The sequence below is a fragment of the Ctenopharyngodon idella genome, chromosome 3 (genome assembly GCF_019924925.1).
Source record: "Ctenopharyngodon idella isolate HZGC_01 chromosome 3, HZGC01, whole genome shotgun sequence".
Taxonomy (NCBI): domain Eukaryota; kingdom Metazoa; phylum Chordata; class Actinopteri; order Cypriniformes; family Xenocyprididae; genus Ctenopharyngodon; species Ctenopharyngodon idella.
Genome location: NC_067222.1, coordinates 41,548,580 through 41,571,466, shown reverse-complemented (window position 1 = coordinate 41,571,466; position 22,887 = coordinate 41,548,580). Strand labels below are relative to the sequence as shown.

General features: G+C 44.0%; 1 protein-coding gene across 3 annotated transcripts; it reads left to right on the top strand.

Annotated features, from left to right (window-relative positions):
- Positions 1 to 13,378: 13,378 nt before the first annotated feature.
- On the top strand, positions 13,379 to 22,759 carry noxo1a (NADPH oxidase organizer 1a). Of its 3 annotated transcripts, XM_051886086.1 has the most exons (8): positions 13,379 to 13,685; positions 14,244 to 14,324; positions 14,440 to 14,512; positions 14,609 to 14,792; positions 14,885 to 15,072; positions 15,159 to 15,266; positions 16,186 to 16,303; positions 16,571 to 22,759. In XM_051886086.1, the coding sequence occupies exons 1-8, from the start codon at positions 13,620 to 13,622 to the stop codon at positions 17,163 to 17,165; spliced, it is 1,413 nt and encodes a 470-aa protein (XP_051742046.1). In that variant the 5' UTR covers positions 13,379 to 13,619; the 3' UTR covers positions 17,166 to 22,759. The 3 variants fall into 3 exon arrangements, with proteins under 3 accessions (XP_051742046.1, XP_051742048.1, XP_051742047.1); XM_051886088.1 differs by lacking the exon at positions 13,379 to 13,685 and having other exon boundaries at positions 13,719 to 14,512; XM_051886087.1 differs by lacking the exon at positions 13,379 to 13,685 and having other exon boundaries at positions 13,719 to 14,792.
- Positions 22,760 to 22,887: the final 128 nt, after the last annotated feature.

The window sequence follows — 22,887 nt, the reverse complement described above, 5'->3', positions numbered from 1 at the left end:
TTAAAATCAATGGAGAATATCTCGTAATTTTCCGTGCTCGACCATTTCCGTGGGTGCTCCAGCTATGCCTCAACTAATGCTGTAAACTACCCATGGGAGTCAGTTGGTACTATATTACTATAATATTGAAGGTTAAATTAACTTATTTATATACAAACACTTAAATTACACTCAATGATGTTTTTATTATAAATAAAGTTTAGAATTACATAATCATATTTCTACTTCAATTCGGTTTTTTGAAATATAAACATTTAAATCGCGGCTGTCATAACTGATTTATTCAAAGATGCATTAATGAATATGTAACGGTGCATAGCTATAGTCATAAGAATGCTGCTTCTAGAGTTCACTTTTCTAGCTGACTAACGAGTTTACGGTCACTGAATATGTTTTTCTGAGGTAAATGTGACGTTACGTGACATTGTTTACAAGCTGTTTTATTGACGTCTTTCCGAGGTTGAAACACTGATTGAGCGATTACACGAGACATGATACGGATTTCGGTAAGTTGTACTGTGTATTTTAACATACCTTCAGATTTTTAGTCATGTTTATTTCGCGCTGTAACTGGTATTAAAGCGGAGGAGAGGAAGTTCACATGCGCTCGTGCTGCCGCTTCTCTTTAACTGAGGCGCTAAAGCGATCTGTCACGTCGCGTTAAACACTGCGGTCACACCATCTGCGCTTCGGAGATGGTCACGCCATCTATGCTTAAAATGTATTGCGCGTCTACATGAGGTTGTGTGGTAGGTGTTTAGTGTCGGTAGAATTTTTTTAAAAATTCATTAAAAAATAAATAAAATCAAACTGTTTACTGCAAACTTCACCTGATTCTTGTTATACATGTTCCCAACTACTATCATGTTGTTTTACTGTTTTATTCTTTAATAATTATATGTCAAAGTCATACACTATTTACCTCTCTATACAGACATATTTTAAAAATTACATGTTCCCAACTACTATCATGTTCGTTTACTGTTTTGTTCTTTAATAATTATATGCCAAAATTATGACAAATGTGGTTTACGTTGCTATACAGACCAATTTTAAAAATTAATAAAAATATAAAAATCAATTTGTTTTCTGCAAACTCCACCTGATTCTTGTTCTACATCTCCCCAAGAACCACTGTGGTGATTTTCATGTTCTTTTACTGTTTTGTTCTTTAATAATTATATGCCAAAGTTATGACAAATATGGTTTACATTGCTATACAGACCAAATTTAAAAATGAATAAAAATATGAAATCAATTTGTTTTCTGCAAACTCCACCTGATTCTTGTTCTACATCTCCCCAAGTACCACTGTGGTGATTTTCATGTTCTTTTACTGTTTTGTTCTTTAATAATTATATGCCAAAATTATGACAAATATGGTTTACGTTGCTATACAGACCAATTTTAAAAATTAATAAAAATATAAAAATCAATTTGTTTTCTGCAAACTCCACCTGATTCTTGTTCTACATCTCCCCAAGAACCACTGTGGTGATTTTCATGTTCTTTTACTGTTTTGTTCTTTAATAATTATATGCTAAAGTTATGACAAATATGGTTTACGTTGCTATACAGACCAAATTTAAAAATGAATAAAAATATGAAATCAATTTGTTTTCTGCAAACTCCACCTGATTCCTGTTCTACATCTCCCCAAGTACCACTGTGGTGATTTTCTTGTTCTTTTACTGTTTTCACTGTTTTTTATCTGTATAGAGAGGTAAATAGTGTATGACTTTGACATATAATTATTAAAGAATAAAACAGTAAAACAACATGATAGTAGTTGGGAACATGTATAACAAGAATCAGGTGAAGTTTGCAGTAAACAGTTTGATTTTATTTATTTTTTAATGAATTTTTAAAAAAATTCTACCGACGCTAAACACCTACCACGCAACCTCATGTAGACGCGCAATACATTTTAAGCATAGATGGCGTTACCGCGTTTCTCCGAAGCGCAGATGGCGTGACCGCAATCATTAAACAGTGCCAAAACAGTAGCCCTATCTTATTATGAGATTTTTTTTTAATCTCATAATAAGATAAGGCTACTGTTATGAGATTTTTTTAATCTCATAATAAGATGGACGTCATTTGAAATCTGAGACTTTGCTTCATATCAAAAGTAATAAAACACAAAAATTATTGCTATTTATTGGATGGGAGGCGCGCTACATGTTCTGTTCATTCATCAACTGAAAACAGACTAAAGTTAGACTAATCGATTCTTGGGATTTAAGAATCGATATCGGTTCGTAAAAATGATAATCAAATTAAAATCGAGAAATTGATATTTTTTACCCAGCCCTACTAATAACGCAACTTCAGATGTCTGATTGCAACATTTTACGGCCTCGCTTTCAAAAGCTTCTCACCTCAAATAGGAGAAAAGATAAAACTTGGGCTGAAAATTCACAGACTTTGTTAAAAGAATCTCAAATATGCATCTGGTCTGATCCCACTCTGTTTGATATCCATATCTCTGGGAAAGTTTTATCACTACTACCTGTGGTTGTAGCTGCTGACCAGCGGTGTTAGTTTAGCTAACCACATTCACCTGCTTCACGCATATGGAGTTTACATTTGATATGCAATATCAGAAAAAAGGCTTGAAACTTTCAAATCACAGCATAAACCTAAAATATTTGTTACGGGACGCAAAAGATTATCTCTGTCAGTGGTTTGGCAACCCCTTTCAAAGTCAGAGATACAAGTAAAATGTGCAGTAAACTAGCATTTTCATTTGCAATGTCAGCAATGCTTGCCTAAATGTCACTAGGGTGTTCTGGGTGGTTGCCAAGAGGTTGCTGGGAAGTTGAGAAATAAAGTTGGCAGACTAATGAGGATGGTAAATAAAACATGCAGGGAGATAATAAACATAAAGGCTCTTTGTTTGCATTTAGTGTGTTTATCTGCTAAAAATACTTAATCTAATTTGATTACTGAAGCTTGAATTTATTGCCATGATTTTTTTGTAGAGAATATTTTCTGTGCATGGTCAGTTTTATTACTTTTCGGATCGATTGTTGTTTCTCTTTTTTTCTGTTATTTATGGTTTTTGAGTTTATAATACCTATTTCTTCTGTCAAAATCAACTTCAATAATTAATGTCATTCAGATAACATAATATTTTGAGTTTCTGTTGATTAAACCAATCGCCTTCATTGTATTAACTCAAATTTTTAATTTCAATGAACTCAAAAATTTTAAGGCAACCAGGTAACTGTCACGGAATGTGTGTGTAGAATGAAGCGCACGACAGGAATAGTCCAAGAAATAGAATTTAATAAACAAAATCCAGAACAGGGAGAACACAACCACATATAACATAGACGGGAACGGACGAAGACTGAGGGAGAGCGTCTAGGTTACTATTGTAACCCCCGTTCCCTGAAGGAGGGAACGGAGACGTTACGTCAATACTGATGTAATGGGGTCTCGCTTGGGAGCCCAATCACCTCCAAGGGATACAAAACAAGCCAATGGGAATTGGCCAGTGAGATTTACATGCCGGACCACGCCCCCGGCATCCAGGTATAAATAGACCCGGCATACTCACCTGCATTCATATTTTTGCTGAGGAGCCGAGATAGACATCTGGCCGCTCAGCGGTGACTCAAAGCTATGGCAGGGGGACGTAACGTTTCCGTTCCCTCCTTCAGGGAACGGGGGTTACAATAGTAACCTAGACGTTCCCATTCAGTCAGTCACGTTCAACGTTACGTCGATACTGACGTAATGGGGTCCAGTGGAAAGCGCCATAGCGACCGAACCACGTTACGAGTGTTAGGGAGGCAGATGCTGGCAAGCCGTAGCGTGCCCAATGCAAGTGCGGCCCCTACTCGTAACCCTCCAGCGCCCAGAGTAAGCCCAGGAATGTCTTCCATACCAGTGGGATGGAGAGAACAGGGCGATACCATGGAGAAGGTCGAAGCTGCTGTTCCTTACCCCGGGGAAGAGCGCTTCGGAGCTCAATTCCCACGTTTTCTCAGCCATGACCAAAACGCCAGGAAAGCGATCCCCGAGGAGGGGAGAGCTACGGAGACCACACCCTGCCCAAAGGGAGGTAATGTGTGGAAAACACATATGGACTGGCCTGAGGACAGTAACGCATATGGAAGATCTCTGACGTAGGTCCTACCTACCGGGAGGAACACACTAGCAGTCAGGGACAGGGCAGAGCGAAGCCGCCCAGGGAAAGACACGGGTTTGCCGCCCAGGGAAAGACACGGGTTTACCGCCAGGGAAACCGTACCGTGGACAAACACGTATGGGATTACCTGCGGGGAAATCACAGCATATGGGCATCTAGCCCAGTACAAGGGCAGACCAATCGGGCATACACACGAGTACTGGACCTAGCGCTGGACGCCTCCGCCGCGTCTGGCTGCCGCAGGATGCAGGAGGAACTCCACAGGGTTCACCATTGCGGGGAACTGAACTGAGGAGCGGGAAAAGTGCTCGCATTCCGAGAGAAATGGCACAGCAAGCGAACACCCATGGCTACCTACGAGTAGACAGCACACGGGTGGACACCGGTTCCACTCGGAGATTATAATATCTTGTGAATGTATTCGGTGTCGCCCAGCCTGCAGCTCTGCAGATGTCTGCAACAGAGGCGCCGTGCGCCAACGCCCAGGAAGAAGCAACACCCCGAGTGGAGTGAGCTCGCAACCCGAGGGGGCACGGCTCGCCTTGGGACTGGTACGCCAAGGCAATGGCATCCACTATCCAGTGGGCCAACCTCTGTTTGGAGACAGCCTTTCCCTTCTGCTGACCTCCAAAACAGACAAAGAGCTGCTCAGAGCCCCTGAAGCTCTGCGTGCGGTCCACGTAAATGCGCAGGGCACGAACGGGACACAGCAACGCAAGGGCTGGGTCTGCCTCCTCCGGGGGCAGCGCTTGCAAGTTCACCACCTGGTCCCGGAAGGGAGTGGTGGGAACTTTGGGCACATATCCAGGCCAGGGTCTCAGGATAACGTGAGAGAAGTCCGGCCCGAATTCCAGGCACGAATCGCTGACCGAAAATGCCTGCAGGTCCCCAACCCTCTTGAAGGAGGCGAGCGCGGTCAGGAGCATTGTCTTCAAAGACAGATGTTTTAGCTCAGCTGACTCAAGGGGCTCGAAGGGAGCTCTCTGCAGGCCCGTGAGGGCGACAGAGAGATCCTAAGAGGGAATGAGGCGAGGCCTAGGGGGATTTAACCTCCTGGCGCCTCTGAGGAACCTGATGACCAGGTCGTGCTTTCCTAGTGACTTGCCATCGAGCACATCGTGATGTGCTGCGATGGCGGCCACATAGACCTTCAGGGTGGAGGGGGACAGCCTCCGCTCCAAACCCTCTTGAAGGAAGGAAAGCACGGCACTGATCGGGCATTTCCGGGGGTCTTCCCGGTGGGAAGAACACCACTCAACGAACAGACTCCACTTCATGGCGTAAGCGTGCCTCGTAGAGGGGGCTCTAGCCGAAGTGATGGTGTCAACTACCGCGGACGGTAGGCCACTTAAGTCTGCCGCGTCCCGTCCATGAACCACACGTGGAGGTTCCACAGGTCGGGACGTGGGTGCCATATGGTGCCCTGCCCCTGAGAAAGGAGGTCCTTCCTCAAGGGGATGCGCCAGGGATGGGCTGTCGCGAGGAGCATGAGTTCTGGGAACCAGGTCCGGTTGGGCCAGTACGGCGCAACTAGCAAGACCTGCTCCTCGTCCTCCCTGACCTTGCACAGTGTCTGTGCGAGAAGGCTCACTGGGGGAAATGCATACTTGCGTAGACCCCGGGGCCAGCTGTGTGCCAGTGCATCCGTGCCGAGGGTCCCCTCGTCAGGGAATAAAACAACTGGCAGTGGGCGGATTTCTGAGAGGCAAACAGGTCCACCTGTGCCTCCCCGAATCGGCTCCAGACCAGCTGGACCGCCTGGGGGTGGAGTCTCCATTCCCCCGGGAGCGTGAGCTGTCGTGAGAGCGTGTCGGCCGCACGATTGAGCTCGCCCGGGATGTAGGAGGCGCGCAGCGACCTGAGTCGGCGCTGACTCCACAGGAGGAGATGGCGGGCGAGTTGCGACATGCGACGGGAGCGTAGACCACCCTGGTGGTTGATGTACGCTACCGTCGATGTATTGTCCGTCCGGACCAGCACATGCTTGCCCTGCAGCAGCGGTCGAAACCGGCGCAGAGCAAGGAGTACCGCTAGCAACTCGAGGCAGTTGATGTGCCAGTGGCGTTGGGGTCCTGTCCAGGAACCCGACGCCGACTGACCACTGCATATGGCACCCCAGCCGGTTGAATGTGCGGCGACAACTCTGTGTGATGACCACAGAGAGTGAGCCACGGTGCCATGCCCACCTCGGGACTCGGTCATGAAGCCAGTGCTGAAGCGGTCTCATATGAAGCAAACCGAGCGGCGTGACCGCGGCTGCGGATGCCATATGCCCCAGGAGCCTCTGAAATTTGTTTCAGTGGGACCGCTGTTTTCCGCGAGAATGAATTCAGGCAGTTCAGCACCGACTGTGCACGCTCATTGGTGAGACGTGCTGTCATGTTGACCGAGTCCAGCTCCACACCGAGAAAAGAGATGCTCCGCACGGGGCAAAGCTTGCTCTTTTCCCAGTTGACCCGAAGCCCCAACTGGCTGAGGTGACTGAGCACCAGGTCCCTGTGTTCGCACAACTGCTCTCGCGACTGGGCCAGAATGAGCCAGTCGTCGAGGTAGTTGAGAATGCGAATGCCCACTTCCCTGAGCGGGGCAAGGGCCCCCTCTGCGACTTTGGTAAAGACGCAAACCGCAGGAACGGTCTGTGTCAAGGAAGGATCGAGACATGAAAGTACGCGTCCTTCAGGTCGATCGCTGCAAACCAATCCTGGACGCGAACGCACGTGAGGATGCGTTTCAGCGTGAGCATCTTGAATGGGAGCTTGTGAAGGGCCCGGTTCAAGACACGCAGATCCAGGATTGGCCGTAACCCCCCGCCTTTCTTGGGTACTATGAAGTATGGGCTGTAAAACCCAAACTTCATCTCGGCTAGAGGGACAGGCTCTATTGCGTCCTTCGCCAAGAGAACCGCAATCTCCGCCCGCAGGACAGGGGCGTTTGGACCTGTCACCGAAGTGAACAGAACACCGCTGAACCTGGGTGGACGCCTGGCGAACTGAATCACGTAGCCGAGTCTGACTGTACGAATGAGCCAACGGGACGGGTTGGGAAGGCCACGCCCCCAAGCACCGTACGAGTGGAACCATCCGGGCAGCAGAAGTACCCACGGGGGGGCAGCGTGGAGCACTGTGGCCCAACTCGGGAGGCAGTGCGTCCCGAAGTCGAGGCCGTGAGTGGGGTCCACTCACGTGGCTCCGAGTGGGCAGGGTGGCGTGGAGAGGCTGTGCGTCCCCGGGGCGCCAAGACCCTGCCCGTGGCGAAGGAAGGAGTGGCTGAGACTGAGGAAGCGGAGCTTCGCTCACCCTCAGCACAGACCTTCTTATATGACCCAGAGGTGTTGGAAATCGCTCTTTTATTGAAACTGTGGGTATCGCTGACCCTAGGGCCAGCGGCGGAACAGAAAGAAAACAAAACACAGGATTCTCCCCGGGCCCTGTCCCGGGGGAAGGAGCGGCGCGGTCACCGTCTCCTGCAGAGCAGTCTCCATCACCTCTGGGTCTCCCGTCTCAGGGCCGCTTCTTAGCCCTCTTCTTCTTCGAAGACTTGGCGGCCTGGGCGGGTGGCGTGGCCTTCCTGCGGGAGGCTCGGGGAGGATGGGATGGCTCCGATCTCCCGGAAGCCTGAGCCGCAGGAGGACGCCCTCGGCGAGGAGCAGGCGGAGGCACGGCCCGTGGCGGATTGGTGGCAACATCACGCCGGGGCAGGATGTGTTTTATGGCCTCCGTCTGCTTTTGCACTGCCGAGAACTGCTGTGCAAAGTCCTCGACAGTGTCGCCGAAGAGGCGGGCCTGGGCATCTTTGGCTGGACCTAGCCGAGATGAAGGACGCCGACAAAGTCCGCTTTCTCGACGCCCTTCATCTCAGCCAGGTCCAGCCAAAGATGCCGTTCCTGGACCACCAGGGTGGACATTGTCTGACCCAGGGCCCGCGCCGTGACCTTCGTCGCCCGGAGGGTGAGTTCGGTCGCCGTACGCAGTTCTTGCAAGAGCCCTGGCTCAGAACTACCCTCGTGCAGTGGACCTGCAAGATGGCCATGGCGTGCAGGGCAGAGGCCACCTGTCCAGCGGCAGAGTGAGCCTTGGCAGCAAGAGCGGCCGTGGTCTTACTCGCCTTGGACGGGAGACGCGGACGGTTCCGCCAGGTGGCCGCGGACTGCGGGCACAAGTGCACCGCAATCGCACGTTCCACCTACGGAATATCCACGTACCCCTTGGCGGCCCCACCGTCGAGGGTAGTGAGAGTGGAGAAGGCAGAAGTACGGTTTCTGGCAGTGTGAGGTGCCATCCACGTCTTCTGGAGCTCCTCATGCACCTCCGGGAAGAAGGGCACTAGGGCGGGACGTGGCTGAGAGCCACGGCCCGAACCCAGAAACCAATCATCCAGCCGCGAGCGCTCGAGACACGGTGGAGGGTTCCACACGAGACCGATGCCCGCGGCGGCCCGGGCAAGCATGGCAGTCAACTGTCAGAGCGGACTGAGAGCGGAAGCTCGGAGTCGTTGTCGTCCTCTGAGTCATCTAGCCCACTCCCCGATGCAGCAGTCGACATCTGGTCCCTCTCTGGAGCACCGAAAGTGACGCGGGGAACCCCCGTGGAGGGCCCCGCGGCAGCAGCCGGCAACTCGATGGCACATGGTGTTGCAGAGGAGCAGGAGGTTCGTGGGGGCGGACCCGACGAAGAGGCTCCCACTGTAACCCTCAGATCTCCCAAAGTACTAACCAGACCGGCAGCCTTACCAGCCGCGGGTGCTTGGGTAGTAACAGAGGGGACTCGTGCCTCCGTGTTAAAGAAGGAGAGTCGCGATCTCAACGCCAACATGGACATGCCCTCACAATGAGGGCACGTGCCATCCACGAGCGTTGACTCAGGGTGCTGTTTACCCAGACACGTGAGACAGTGATCGTGGCCGTCAGAGGAGGTCAGGAAACGACCGCATCCAGAAACACACGGATGAAAAGACATCTTGAAAAAGACGCTGATCGCCCGTGCTTGCTCTTTTAGTGCACTCACCAGCCGAAGCACACAGGGATGAGTGCAGCACCGTCCTGTGGGCAGCGCGCCGACACACCCACCGCTGAGCGTGCCTTCCCACCAGCTGGAGAGACTCGAGCAGCCACCGGAACAAAAAACAACAAAAGCAATTAAAATTGCTGTTGAAGGAACTGGTCCTAGCAATTAAAATTGCTGTTTTTTGCACTCTTTCAGGAACATTCACTCAGAGGAGAAAGGAAGATCCAACCGATCGGCTCCAAAGCAAAAGTATGAATGCAGGTGAGTATGCCGGGTCTATTTATACCCGGATGCTGGGGGCGTGGTCCGACATGTAAATCTCACTGGCCAATTCCCATTGGCTTGTTTTGTATCCCTTGGAGGTGATTGGGCTCCCAAGCGAGACCCCATTACGTCAGTATCGACGTAACGTTGAACGTGACTGACTGAATGGGAACACAGGGACTAAATACATGTAGCAAACAAGGGAGCAAATCAGGTAATTAACAGAACAGGTGAATGGAATCCAATAATAAGACACACTGGGAAACTAGGTCACAGGGGAAACACAGAAACATGAGGACTCTGACAGTACGCCCCCCTCTGGAAAGGCACGTTGCAAGGTCCAACTGAGGAAGGAGGGCTGGGGCTCTGGAAGAGGACGAGGAAGAGGAGAGGGACAAAAAAAGTCAATATAAAACAGAACAGTCCATGGGGGAGTGGAGGGTGGGAGGAGCCAAGGGGGAGCCTGGAGCAGGAGGAGCCAGATGTTGGTCCAGAGACCAACCATGACGAGGCCCCAGGGTGGAGTCGAAGGCGGGAGGAGCCATGGTGGAGACTTGAGAGGCGCCATCCTGGGGACGGCCGATAGAAACGCCACTGGAGATGGAGACCCAGGTGGAGCTGGCATGCCGGAAAGCCCAAACGACACTGCTGGAACTGGGGACCGAGGTGGAGTCGCGACGACGAGCATCCGGAGTGGAACACGGGAACCTGAAGTCTGAGGCAGAGGCGGTGGGACAGAGGACGAAGGCGGAGCCGGGGGGGAAGGCGAAGCCAGGTGGAACCGAAGGTGCAGGTAGGACGACGTCTGACCAAGGTGGAGCCTGTGGGATGGGGGAGCCCAGTGGAGTCATAAGGCTGAAGGTTTCCGGTGGAGCCGAGGGAGGGAGGAGCCAAGGCATAGATGATGCGTCGTCAGGCCGCGGTGGAGTGTTGGGTTCAGAGGCTGGAGGCAGAGCCAGGGGATCCTCTGGTTTAGGCGGAGCTGGTGGCCTGAAGCACCGAAGCAGATCCTCATACTAGGTGTAGGAGATGAAGAGGGGCTGAAGGGTACCAGTGGAGGCAGGGCTGAGGAACTGGCAGTTAGAGGAGGCGGGAGAGGGAGGCTGGGAGGGAACACAGGAGATACAGGGCTGGACGGAACCAGAGGGGAAACAGGATGTGGAGTGGGGCTGGTGTAATCCTCAGCCAGGCCGATGGTGAACGGGGAGTTGTTGTTCACCAGCACCCACTCCATGAATGCGGCGAAGTCCTTCGTCGGACCGCCCGCTGGAATGCGTGCCTTGGACTGCTCGCTCAGGCCGGTGTGATAAAATACACAGAGCGAACGGCCCGGGAAGTGAGTCTGGCACGCAAGCTTGAGAAAGTCACTAGTGTGTTCTTCGAGCGGGCGGTCCCCCTGCTCCAGGCAGAGAAGCTAGACGACGGGTAGGTCCATAGAGAAAAAACAAACAAAAAACTGAAGAAAAACGCCACAAACAAAAAAAATCACAGTTAAGGTCCGTTTTTCTGTCACGGAACGTGTGTGTAGAATGAAGCGCACGACAGGAATAGTCCAAGAAATAGAATTTAATAAACAAAATCCAGAACAGGGAGATCACAACCACATATAACATAAACGAGAACGGACAAAAACTGAGGGAGAACACAGGGACTAAATACATGTAGCAAACAAGGGAGCAAATCAGGTAATTAACAGAACAGGTGAATGGAATCAAATAATCAGACACACTGGGAAACACAGAAACATGAGGACTCTGACAGTAACTTACTTTTTTAAGTTAAACCAACAATTCTTTTTTACATGCCATGATAAAATGGATTTAAAAGTCAACTGTTTTTGTGATAAATTTCTAAGTTGATTTGTTGTATAATGCAGGGTTTTTATCATTAATTATCTGTTATGACATCCTATGACATTAAATGTATTTAAGTTTAAATGATGGATATGGCTATTGTAGTTCTGGGTTCCTGCTCAGGTCATTTTTTCATCTGCATGCAAAAATTGCATTATCTGATCATAAGTAATAGCACATATTTTTTCAATAAGCCACAAGAATTAAGGTATAAATGAGCACAAACAGTTTTTTTCTCCTCTCAAATATCCCTAAATGAGCAATAATAACGACTTTAGCAAATACCAAGATTAATGAAGAGATTAACAATTAACAACATTAGCACAGAAAAACCTATTTGCATAAAATAAAATCTCATATTTCATTGATGGGTTTTTCAGTGAGTCAGTCAATGCTGTTAAGACAGTCAGCAGGGTTGAAGTGTCAAAACATGTTAAGGTAAGCAAAGGTGTAGGTTGGGCACATTTCGGAGAGGAAACCCTGCCTTACGTCTATTTCCTTAAAGCTTCTTATAACACTAACATAAATACTTTTTTTATCTTCTATTTCCTGGAATGTCTAGTCTGTCCTTGTACGTGCACAGCACATCATCCAGGAATTTATGGACATTGTTCTATGACACAGTGATGACACTGCTTTGGTGTGGAGAAGGGCCACTGTAAAAAGTGATTTCATAATCCAGATATTTTCATGAAGCACATTTAGGCCTGACAAAATATATTTTACACTGTGACCATTTTATTTCTTCACACTGTCTATTAGTGCATAGATAAGGCCACAATGTGTATTTTAAACAAACAAACAGACAGACAGAGACAGATAAAGATAGATATATTTTGTTTGTCAACTCCCTGTCAAATTATTACACCCCTCGTTGAAGTCGCTATCTGATTGCCTAATCCTAACCCCTCCCCAACACCTAATCCTAAACCTACCAATACTATGGGGGGTAATAATTTGGCAGGGGTAGGAATTCGGCACCACACCGGCTCTAGGCATGGGCAGGGGTGGGCTGAGCCCACCCAAACGTCTGCCTTGCTCACCCAATCAGAATTTAGGTACAGATAGCGTACGTTTTTTATGATTTGTGCATTTATTAAAAACACATAAGTGGGCGGTGTGTTGAGAAGTTTGACAAAGAGTGGTAGAATACCCAATCAATAAAAAAATAACAAGAAAATTGCCGTTGGCTATTTTTCTTTTCTTAGCAGAAAGTAGCGTTATACACTCACGCGCCTCAGTGTGCAGTGGAAAAGCAGAGGCTGGCAATCACAAGCCAAAACGGGCACAAAGATTTGGGTGCGAATTACGGGGTGTTGTTGCCTGAATTATGGGGTGTTGTTGCCTAAATTACTTGTAAATATTAATATATACATTTATAGCTCTGATTGATTTTAAAGTGTCATTTGGCCGCCGGCGCATACTGAAATGGGTCATATGAGCAGTTAAAATTAATTAAAGAACGTACATTTATTGCATGGACGTAGCAAGGACATAATGTAAGTGTTTAAAATGCATATGCATTGTTCATTTGAAACCTTGCCCTCTTTTGCTTGCTGTTAATGCTGTTAAACTGAATGTACAAGGCAAACTGTCTGCTTAAATAACAACACTGAAGTAAGAATTCGTTATCTTTCGACTATAGTCACGCAGAACGCGTTTTGTGGTAAAATTTACCTTATTTTAACTTATTTTAACTTGTGCCGCGTAGGCTATTTAGAACACCGCGTTACGCACAAGACGGTGCAAAGGATGAGAGACGCGAGCGCAAAGGTCAAAGTCCGTCTAGAGCGTGTTTAAACAATGAAAAATAATGGAAAAGTAGCGCGATGGAATTGATAAACGTGTTCTGTGTGAACGGCCCCATTCTGCGTAATTACATTTGCGTTCATTACTAAAACAGTGTTCATCTTCGGCTTCCGTCGCATTTACTTTCTAAATTGTCACTGGACAGTAGAAAATTGAAAATGGTAGCATTTTATTGAAAGTGACAATAAGATAAAAAAAACTCCCATATCATGGAGAGGCATGTTATAAAAGTGTTACATAATTAAGAATAGGCCTATCTATCTATCTATCTATCTAGAGGCCGTGGCACTTACATGGTTGGCTATTCCTGGCTCTTTCCAAAGAATATTGGTGACGTAATAACGGACTCTCCGGTTCGTGAAATTGCAGCGGGAGCGTGGTTGATGCGGCACGTGGGCGCGCCGCGCATGTTCCCGCCTCTGACTGGAACAATAATAAATAGAAAGAGAGCAGCCGTCAGTCAGTCAGTCAAACATCAGAGCAAGAGCTGCAGGCAACACATCTACTACAGTAGCCTATAACCTGATCAGTATGGAGAAGCAAAGACATCCCGTCAATATTCATCTTGTTGGAGTAATGCAAAAAGAAGCAGCGAAAGTAAGACATGTTAATTTTTACATTTTGCATGCATTATTAAATAGATACATTACTACCGTTGTTTTGAATGAAATTCTTGATGATGTTTGAGAATGTTACAATATATTACAATTGTAAACATTACATATTATTCAAATTGATCAGTGTAGTATAATTAATTAATAATATAAATAAATACTATAATAATAACAATAATGTGGAATTACAAACAACTCCATGAGACATTTAAAAGTAGTTTATGCTATAATTAATTTTTTTTTTTTTTTGGTCAGTTAACCTAAAAATGTGCTTCATGTGGTAGTTAACTTTATTTTTCAAATAATAAAACATATATAAAATTATTTATTAAAACTAGAACATGTCATTTTTAAGAGTCACATCAGATAGAAACAGGGATAGACTATCTTATGTGTGGTAGGCAATTAACATCGTTCAGTACTTACCCTAACTATCGTAAATACACAATAACATGAAGATTGTAATGTATAGTGAGAGCTTTGATGTAATTTAAAAGAAGCATTGAAATGTGTCTAATAATATTCTTCCTATTCTTCCCAGTTGTACATGACCACTGTTCTCTGGTCAGATCAAAATGAGATCACTGTTTACAGATCACTTGAAGACTTCAAGACGCTGCATGTGAGTCTCTTTCTTCATTTCATTTGAAAACAATTTATGTGGCCTGTTTTTTTTAATGCTGCATATATGTTTACTTCAGTTGAGTCGAATAACATCCGCCTGCTTATTTCTGTAGAAACAACTCAAGAAGAAATTCCCTTCTTCAAACCCCTTTAAAAGGTCAGGAAGGATTGTTCCCAAATTTAAAGGTAAATACTCTACCAGTTGCTCCTTAAAACAATGCAAATTTAAGCACAACCCTCATTGTTAAGTAATAATTTAAAAAAAAAAAAAAACATTTGCAGCTGCAAGAGTGCATAAAAACATGCAGAAGTGGAGCCCCAGTAAGTCGGTGCTCAGACTGAAGTCTCTGGAAGAATACTGCAGTGAACTGCTGAAGAGCGATCCCCGTATCTGCCAGAGCTCCGAGTTCATCCAGTTCCTGCTTCCCAAACCCCAGGACCTCAATTCTGACTTTGCAAAAAACAGGTAAGCTAATACTGCAAAAACAAGCAAAGCAGAAAAGAAATACATATTAGAATTTTGATGTAGATATTTAAAGATTCTGTTTTGTTCTGCAGTATCGTGATCATGCCATCAGAGACTTCTCTGGACAGTAGTAAAGTTTTAACGAACAATGATGTTACTCAACCCTTTGTTACTGAAACATACCGCTGCATAGCTACTTATGAGACCAAGGACACCAAGAATCGCCCCTTCAAGGTTGAAGTGGATGAGATTGTGGATGTGCTCATTAAAGACCAAAAAGGTGAGAACTCATTTAGAAGCATGGAGCCTCTATAAACGCTTTTTGTTGTTTGCTGACCTTGTTGTTTTTGACTTTTTTCTTGTCAGGATGGTGGCTGGTGGAGAATGAAGCCAAAAGTCTAGCCTGGTTTCCTGCTCCTTATCTACAGAGAGCTGAGATGAGTGATGACGGTCCTGATGTGGTGGAGGTCGGAAGTAAGGACCGGTTTAGTGTTTTCTAGTGTGTTCTGGCTACATTAGTCTGGAAATAAAACTGGTTTGGCCACATTGTGAATGTTTTACATTCTTCTCTTAGCTCTGAATCAACATTGCTTTGGAAACCACAGTTTATATAACCTAATTATGCTTATATCGCTAAGTCTCACTGAGAATTAATGAACTCTTGTCTCTCAGATTGTTGCAAAACTAACAGCCTAAAATAATTACCCTTGTAAAGGGGTATCCAATCCTGCTCCTGAAGGCCAACATCCTGCAGACCTGCCCCAAAACACTTGCCTGAAAGTTAAAGTGGAGTTAAACCAGAAATGGTCTGATTGTTGGGAGATACGATCTGTGGCTCTACCATTGGAGAAAGTGTAACTGCTAACTTAAATTGTGTGTACCTTGATAACTAATCACATTACAGCCTTGACGTCACTGAATTTCATCCAGAGTTGTGCAAACAGTCAATCACTTTTTGCGGATACCATAGAAACTAATAAAAAGAGCCATAAACTGAATCATACCTATTGGGCAGTTGTCCATGACTAAAAATACTTAAATCCAAAACGAATGTTTAAGAGCAAACATGTTGGAGATTAGCTGATGGGCTGCCCATTCATTAAATAAGCTATTTCCTCACAAAAGCAGTTTATTCAGTGTAATGAAGCCTGTCCTCCATTGACATCCATTAAAAAAAAAAAAGGGCTCTGATCTCCTTCCCTGCATACTGCAGCGTTAAGCTTTTTTCGGCTAAGGTTGGAGGCTTGCCTTTAAGTGGCTTTGGGTAAACTCTGCAGGATAGTGGCCCACCAGGAGCGGGATTGGAAACCCATGCCGTTGCGTAGGATTGAATGGATTCATTTGTTGAACAGGTCGTTCTTAAACTAATCTTATTATTTTTTCCCTTCTTCAGGTATTTTTTATGTTGCTGCCAAAAATTACAAAGCCATGAACAGTGATGAAATATCAGTTGAGATTGGGTCTGTGGTGGAGGTGTTACAGAAGTCTGACAATGGCTGGTGGATAGTAAGGTAAATCTCCTTATTGTTTACTCCTGAAAATGAGCAGATGTAACCAGCTTCAATGAACACCAGTTATCTAACGGGCTGGGATGTTTTATCTGCTCGTTTGCCGTGTAGAAGAAGCTTGTTGAAACTTGGCACTTGCTTTACATCCTCATTTTTGCAGACTGGTTTTGGCAGTTTGTGCAGACGATGCTTCTTCCTTGCTTCCTTCCAAAGAATGAAATTGAATTACCTGGTACCCCTTCCTGACGCCTTTTTATCTCTCTTCCTCAGGTACAATCGAAAAGCGGGCTTTGTACCATCTATGTACCTGCAACCGTACAATAACCCACGGATTCGCATGATGCCCGCTCAGAGGGAGATGACCAGCTCCACTCTTGACTTGGCACAGCTTCAACATCTTGGAGACAATTCCCTGCAGGCTTCCGGCCGTGAGCTCAGCAGATCCCAGGGTAACCTGCGTCTACCTCCAGGAAGCACCCTGGACCCTAGAGATAAGCAGATGTCACGTTCAATGGGTAGACTGCCGGATGCTCATTCGGCACGGCTGACTCCACCGTCAATCCGAGTGCAATTTGCTAAGGACAGTCAGCAAAGCAGTCTGAGTGAGGACAGCGAAGAGTTCAGCGACGAAAGCAGCTTCTCTGGCAGTGATTCACTAAATCACCGGAGTCGCACCCCTACACTTAACTCTTCTGGCAGCCTGAGCCCTGAAAGTCCCACAGAAGGCAAGATGATCGGCAGCCGATCAGACCCCAGTCTCAGTAAGATGCCCTCCACCCCCAAGGTACCACCTAGACCCCAAGCTCAGGAGATACTCAAACGCTGCACCACCGTAACACGCAAAAACCTGCAAAGAACCAGTTAGGTCACCTCAGTGCGATGTCCAGCACTGTACTTGTTTGAGAAGAACAGGTCCAGACAAGAGTTACTGTTCATCACCAGAACACTTGTGTGATGCTAATAAGATTATTTAATGGACAAATTATGGAGCTTCAGGAGACATTCTTGTGCACACAAATATGTTACACCTTATTCTATTTAGAACTAAATTTAGTTCTTATTCTTGGAACAGAATATTATGTTTGTTACAAATGATAATCTACTAGAGACACTGCTCTTTGGATCAGACACAATCTATAAAATGTATTACAATCTTCTACAGAATATTTATCCAAGATTTAGGTCTTTCCTAGTTTTTCTTTTTGAAGCAAAATCTTTTCCATAGTGGAAAATATAACTTGTACCTTATATGCATTGCATATCTTGACATATATTATACTTGAATACTGTACACTCTTCAGAGAATTGATCTTCTTGCATATTTCCCCCATGCTGATTGCCTGTAAATGTAAAATAAAATAGATGTACTAAAGACTGGATTTTTGGAGTTTTATTTTTTGCAGGGGTGTCCAATACTGCTCTTGGAGGACAATTTTCCTGCATAGTTTAACAAGAATGTGTGTTGAACTGTTTTAATTTACTTTTAATAATTGCAAGTATATTATTACCAGTGTTGGGGGTAAAGCATTACAAGTAATGTGAGTTATGTAATCAAATTACTTTTTTTTTTTTTTTTCAAGTAATTAATAAAGTGGTGCATTACTTTTAAATTTACAACAACATGGTTACTTTTTCAAACAAGTAACGCAAATTACTTTGTTTTCCTATTTATTGACTGAATTTGTGTTTCCATCAGCCTGAGGCTTATTTGTTTCACTTTTGGTGTGAAAGGGCCTTTACATTTGCTAAAAACATAACTTTTTTTTTGTTATTAAAAAACAAAGCAAGCCCAGCCCAGGTGAGAAAAAGTAATGTAAGCATTAGCAAAAATGTAGCAAAAATAATGTAACTACTTTATATTAGTGCTGTCAATCGATTAAATAAATAATTAATTGCACATTTATGATCACAGATATGATCAGAGATTATAAACTAGATGTGCTGTGTTTGACAGAAACCTGGCTAAAACCAGACAATTAATACAATTTAAATGAGTCCACCCCCCAAGATTACTGTTATAAACATGAGCCTTGTCAGAAAGGCAAAGCGGTAGATGTTGCTGTAATTTATAGTAATATCTTAAGTATTATTCAGAAGTCTAGTTTCAAATTTAACTCCTTCGAAGCGATGGTGCTTTATGTAACGTTATGTAGTGTAAATGATAAATCCTGTTTGACATTTGTGCTGGCTACTGTATACAGGCCACCAGGGCACCATACAGACTTTACCAAATAATTTGCTGACTTTCTATTGGAGTTATTACTGTGAATACAGTCCAAATTGTTGGTGATTTTAATATCCCATGTACTTTATCTGCAAGGATTTCCAGTTAGGACTTAGACCGTACCATAGTACTGAGACGGCTCTCATTAGAGTTACAAATGATTTTCTCTTATCATCAGATCATGGTTGTATCTAGTGTTACTGGATCTTAGTGCTGCATTTGACACTATCGATCACAAGATTCTTTTGAATAGACTCGAAAGTTATGTTGGCATTAGTGGAATTGCATTAGCATGGTTCAAATGATACTTATCTGACCATTATCAGTTTGTAGCAGTAAACAAGATATCGTACCGATCACAAGTTCAGTGTGGAGTACAGCAAGGCTCAGTACTAGGACCATTGCTTTTCACTCTGTACATCCTACCCTTGGGAGATATTATAAGGAAGCATGGCATTAGTTTTTACTGTTACGCTGATGATTCTCAGCTCTATATTTCTTTGCACAAATGAAACTTAATTTACAAAATTAACGGAATGCATAGTTGATATAAAAAAATTGGATGACTAGTAATTTCCTACTTCTTCATTCAGAAAAAAACAGAGATTCTAATTATTGGACCAAAAACCTCTGCATGTAATAACCTAGAATACTGTCTAACACTTGATGGCTGCTCTGTCAAGTCTTCGTCGTCAGTTAGGAACCTGGGTGTGCTCTTTGATACCAATCTTTCATTTGAAAGCCACATTTTTAGCATCTGTAAAACCACATTCTTCCATCTTAAAAATATATTTAAACTACGACATATGCTCTCAATGACAAATGCAGAACAGTTAGTTCATGCGTTCATGACCTAGATTATTGTAACGCACTACTGGGTGGTTGCCCTGCTCGCCTGATAAACAAACTACAGCTGGTCCAAAACGCAGCAGCTAGAGTTCTTACTAGAACCAGGAAGTATGACCATATTAGCCCGGTTTTGTCAACACTGCATTGGCTCCCTATTAAGCATCAAATAGATTTTAAAATCTTGCTACTTACTTACAAAGCACTAAATGGTTTAGCTCCCCAGTACTTGAGTGAGCTCTTAAAGCATTATAATCCTTCACGTCTATTGTGATCTTAGGATTCTGGCCACTTGATAATACCTAGAATATCAAAATCAACTGCAGGTGGTAGACCCTTCTCCCATTTAGCACTTAAACTTCGGAACAATCTTCCTAGCATTGTTCGGGAAGCAGACACACTCTGTCAGTTTAAATCTAGACTAAAAACTCATCTCTTTAACCTGGCATACACATAACACATCAATTTATATTTTCACATCCATTAAAAGATTGTTAGGCTGCATAAATTAGGTTAGCTGGAACTGGGAACACTTCCTATAACACCCGATGTACTTGTTACATTATAAGAAGAATGGCATCTATGCTAATATTAGTTTCTCTGTTTATCCCGAGGTTACCGTAGTCAGCCGGATCCAGGCCATATCCAGATCAGAAGGCGGACCTGCAGCTAAACACAAGCACAACACATCCCTGAAATGTCTGCTAGATTGTATCAACTAGACCAGCCTTATCAAAATGACAGCCAGTGGCACAGATCCTCAAGAAACCAGTCTTCCATACTGGCGTGATGAATCCGATCTTCAACCAGATGGAACTGGATTAAATATTTTGAATGTTCTGATCACAATCTGACTTCTGACCTGTAATGCTGCCTGAACCATAAACATGCACTGTTTGTTTGTTGGCCAGAGGAGAACTGGCCTCCCAGCTACGCCTGGATTTTTTTTTTCTCCATTTTTGTCACCTGATGTTTGGGTTCCTTGCCACTGTCGCTTCTGGCTTGCTTAGTTGGGAACACTTAATATTCAACAATATTACTGATTTGCCTGTATTGACATTGTATGCGAACTGAACTGAGCTGGACGATGACATTGCTGTTTTCTCCAGAGCTGCTGTATAGATAAATGAACTAAATTAATAATAATAATTTTTACAACGGAATGAATCAATACTTACTTAAGCTGGACAATGACACCATTTTCTTCTAGAGCTGCTGTACAGCCAAAATTATGTTCCCTCTATCACTGTGAAGCTGCTGTGACACAATCTGCATTGTAAAAAGTGCTATATAAATAAATATGACTTGACTTTATATACTGGTACTGATGTCTCTATGAAAGAGATTTTTTAAAAACATTAATTATAGACATTCAACATTACAGAATAACCGAAAGCTATTATTAGACTTTAAAAATAACTTTTAATTTAAGTGAACTTAAAACAATATTCACATAAACCCATTATAATAAATGTCATATTTACCTGTGGCCTTGAAGCTTCCTGTCTTGACAGGTAGGAAATACAGAAATTGAATCAAACACTTTATCAAACACTTTATAGTCTTCACTACATGAATTATAAATTAAATATAGATTCATTTCTTAAAGCTACAATTTTCTGTTACCTTTGTTCTTTGATTAACATTAATGGCAGACATCACAGCAACTGGTTTATTAGGCTGATCTGACTTAGACTTTTTGCTGCCGAACAGGACTTGGATCTGACTCCCATCTCATTTTCTCACAACTCTTTAAGTTCTGTTCACGTTATTTAACTCATTTAAGACTGCTCGAATGAGAATACTCGACAAAACGGGTATTTTGGCATAATTCTGTGTGTTATTGTTTGTTCAAAGGCAAAAGAGAACTCAATACAGACATGACATTCCCAGACAGCGCGTTCTCATTTGTCTTGTGGTGCTTGAACGGTTTAAAAGCATTAGTGTGAATGTAAACTCTTTTGTAGTGTAAACTACAAAAACACAAATTTGTGAAGATGGCAAGGTCATGCGTCATACATGTTCAGTCAATAGGAACATAGTTTCTTTAAAAAAAAATGACATCGCCATCTACTGGCCTAGCATGAATAATACAGCGTTTTGAGTCGTTTTCACAGATCCATGTGAACGGGGATCATTTTGACAATGTTGTCATCTGTGTTTTTTTTTTTATTTCATCTTTGTCACGTAAACGTACCCTTAAAGTCATCATGAAATCAAAATTGGCCCTATTTACTTTGTAATCTTTAATCAAAATCTGAAAAGTTACTTCCGGTCTGGAATGGCGATCCTTCTCTGATGACGTCAGTTTGACGGCTTGGGTTGAAAATGCTTAAGCCACTCCCCTCCAACCATTAGTCTGCTATGAGCGAGAGATGGAGAGGAGGAGCGCTAAAATAAAACCCCGCCCTCTATTCAATATTCCGTTTCACTTGGAAATACGTCAACACTGGAGAAAAGTCGTTTGCAACTTCCGATTCACAGGGACTTTCAACTAAGGAACCGAATTCAATTTTTACCATGAATATTTAAATAACCAAGACCTTTAAGCATATTTAAAAAATAAAAATGTAAATCTGATTAAATGCCAGTCAGGCCGTCAAAAGCTCTACACAGTCTTCTAAATCTGGCACAATGAGGAAAAAATTAACAAATGAAGCTCAGTGTAAATCTGGGTGTTTTTGCGTAACAAGGTGTGACTGCAACAAGTGAAAGATTTTGTTTCTTGATTTCTGACATTTTTTAGCCTTGTTTTACAATGAAATGTCATAATAGGGCATTCTCTCAGACAAATGACTTGTCTACTCGTCAGAAATGCATTGTTGGGGTTACGACACTATCATGTAGAATACAAAGACCAAGATCAACTCGAGAAAGAACAGGTGAATTTGACATTTGGTAAAGAAGGAAAGAGTATTGTATACAAGCTGCATCCTTGCTAAGCTGTGCGTCACACAACACTTACAGCAATCTGGGATGCCCAACATTCAGTGCTGTTTTAAGCAGTGCACACATGACTCACTGCTTGCATAAGATATCGAACGTTTCAGGAAAACCGAAGCGGGAAAAAGCCACGGTATCATTAAAAGGACTCAATACACAAAATACAAGATGGTTTTTGGAAATGGTTGTTTGAACAGTGCTATAAGCTCAGAGAGATATTAAAGGAATGTTCTGTGATAAATACAAGCTCTGTGGACTGCGACATTGTCCATTACCACAGAAAATACTTTTAACAAAGATAACATAAGTTTCAATGGGTTTCCAAAAAAAGTAGAATACTCATATTTTGGTTAAAAATTACTTTTTGGTAAAATATTTTGCATTTTATATGTAAAATTTGCCAAATCATCCTTTTAGGGGTCTTAATTTTAACATTTATTCCTATTCTTAAATGTTGTCCATTAACTTCCTTGCTTTTTCAAAATAAGGGCTTTTAGTCGATTGTAGTAACTGACAGCAGGTGACAGAGCGCAACTTATTTAACCAGGAATACTCCTCTAAGCCAAACACAATT

What these genes read in the sequence shown, in the direction of transcription:
- noxo1a (XM_051886086.1), top strand. Translation starts at nt 13,620, where the DNA reads ATGGAGAAGCAAAGACATCCCGTCAATATTCATCTTGTTGGAGTAATG. An exon ending in TCTGACTTTGCAAAAAACAG is followed by an intron (nt 14,793 to 14,884) that starts GTAAGCTAATAC and finishes TTTGTTCTGCAG; the next exon opens with TATCGTGATCATGCCATCAG. An exon ending in AATGGCTGGTGGATAGTAAG is followed by an intron (nt 16,304 to 16,570) that starts GTAAATCTCCTT and finishes TCTCTTCCTCAG; the next exon opens with GTACAATCGAAAAGCGGGCT.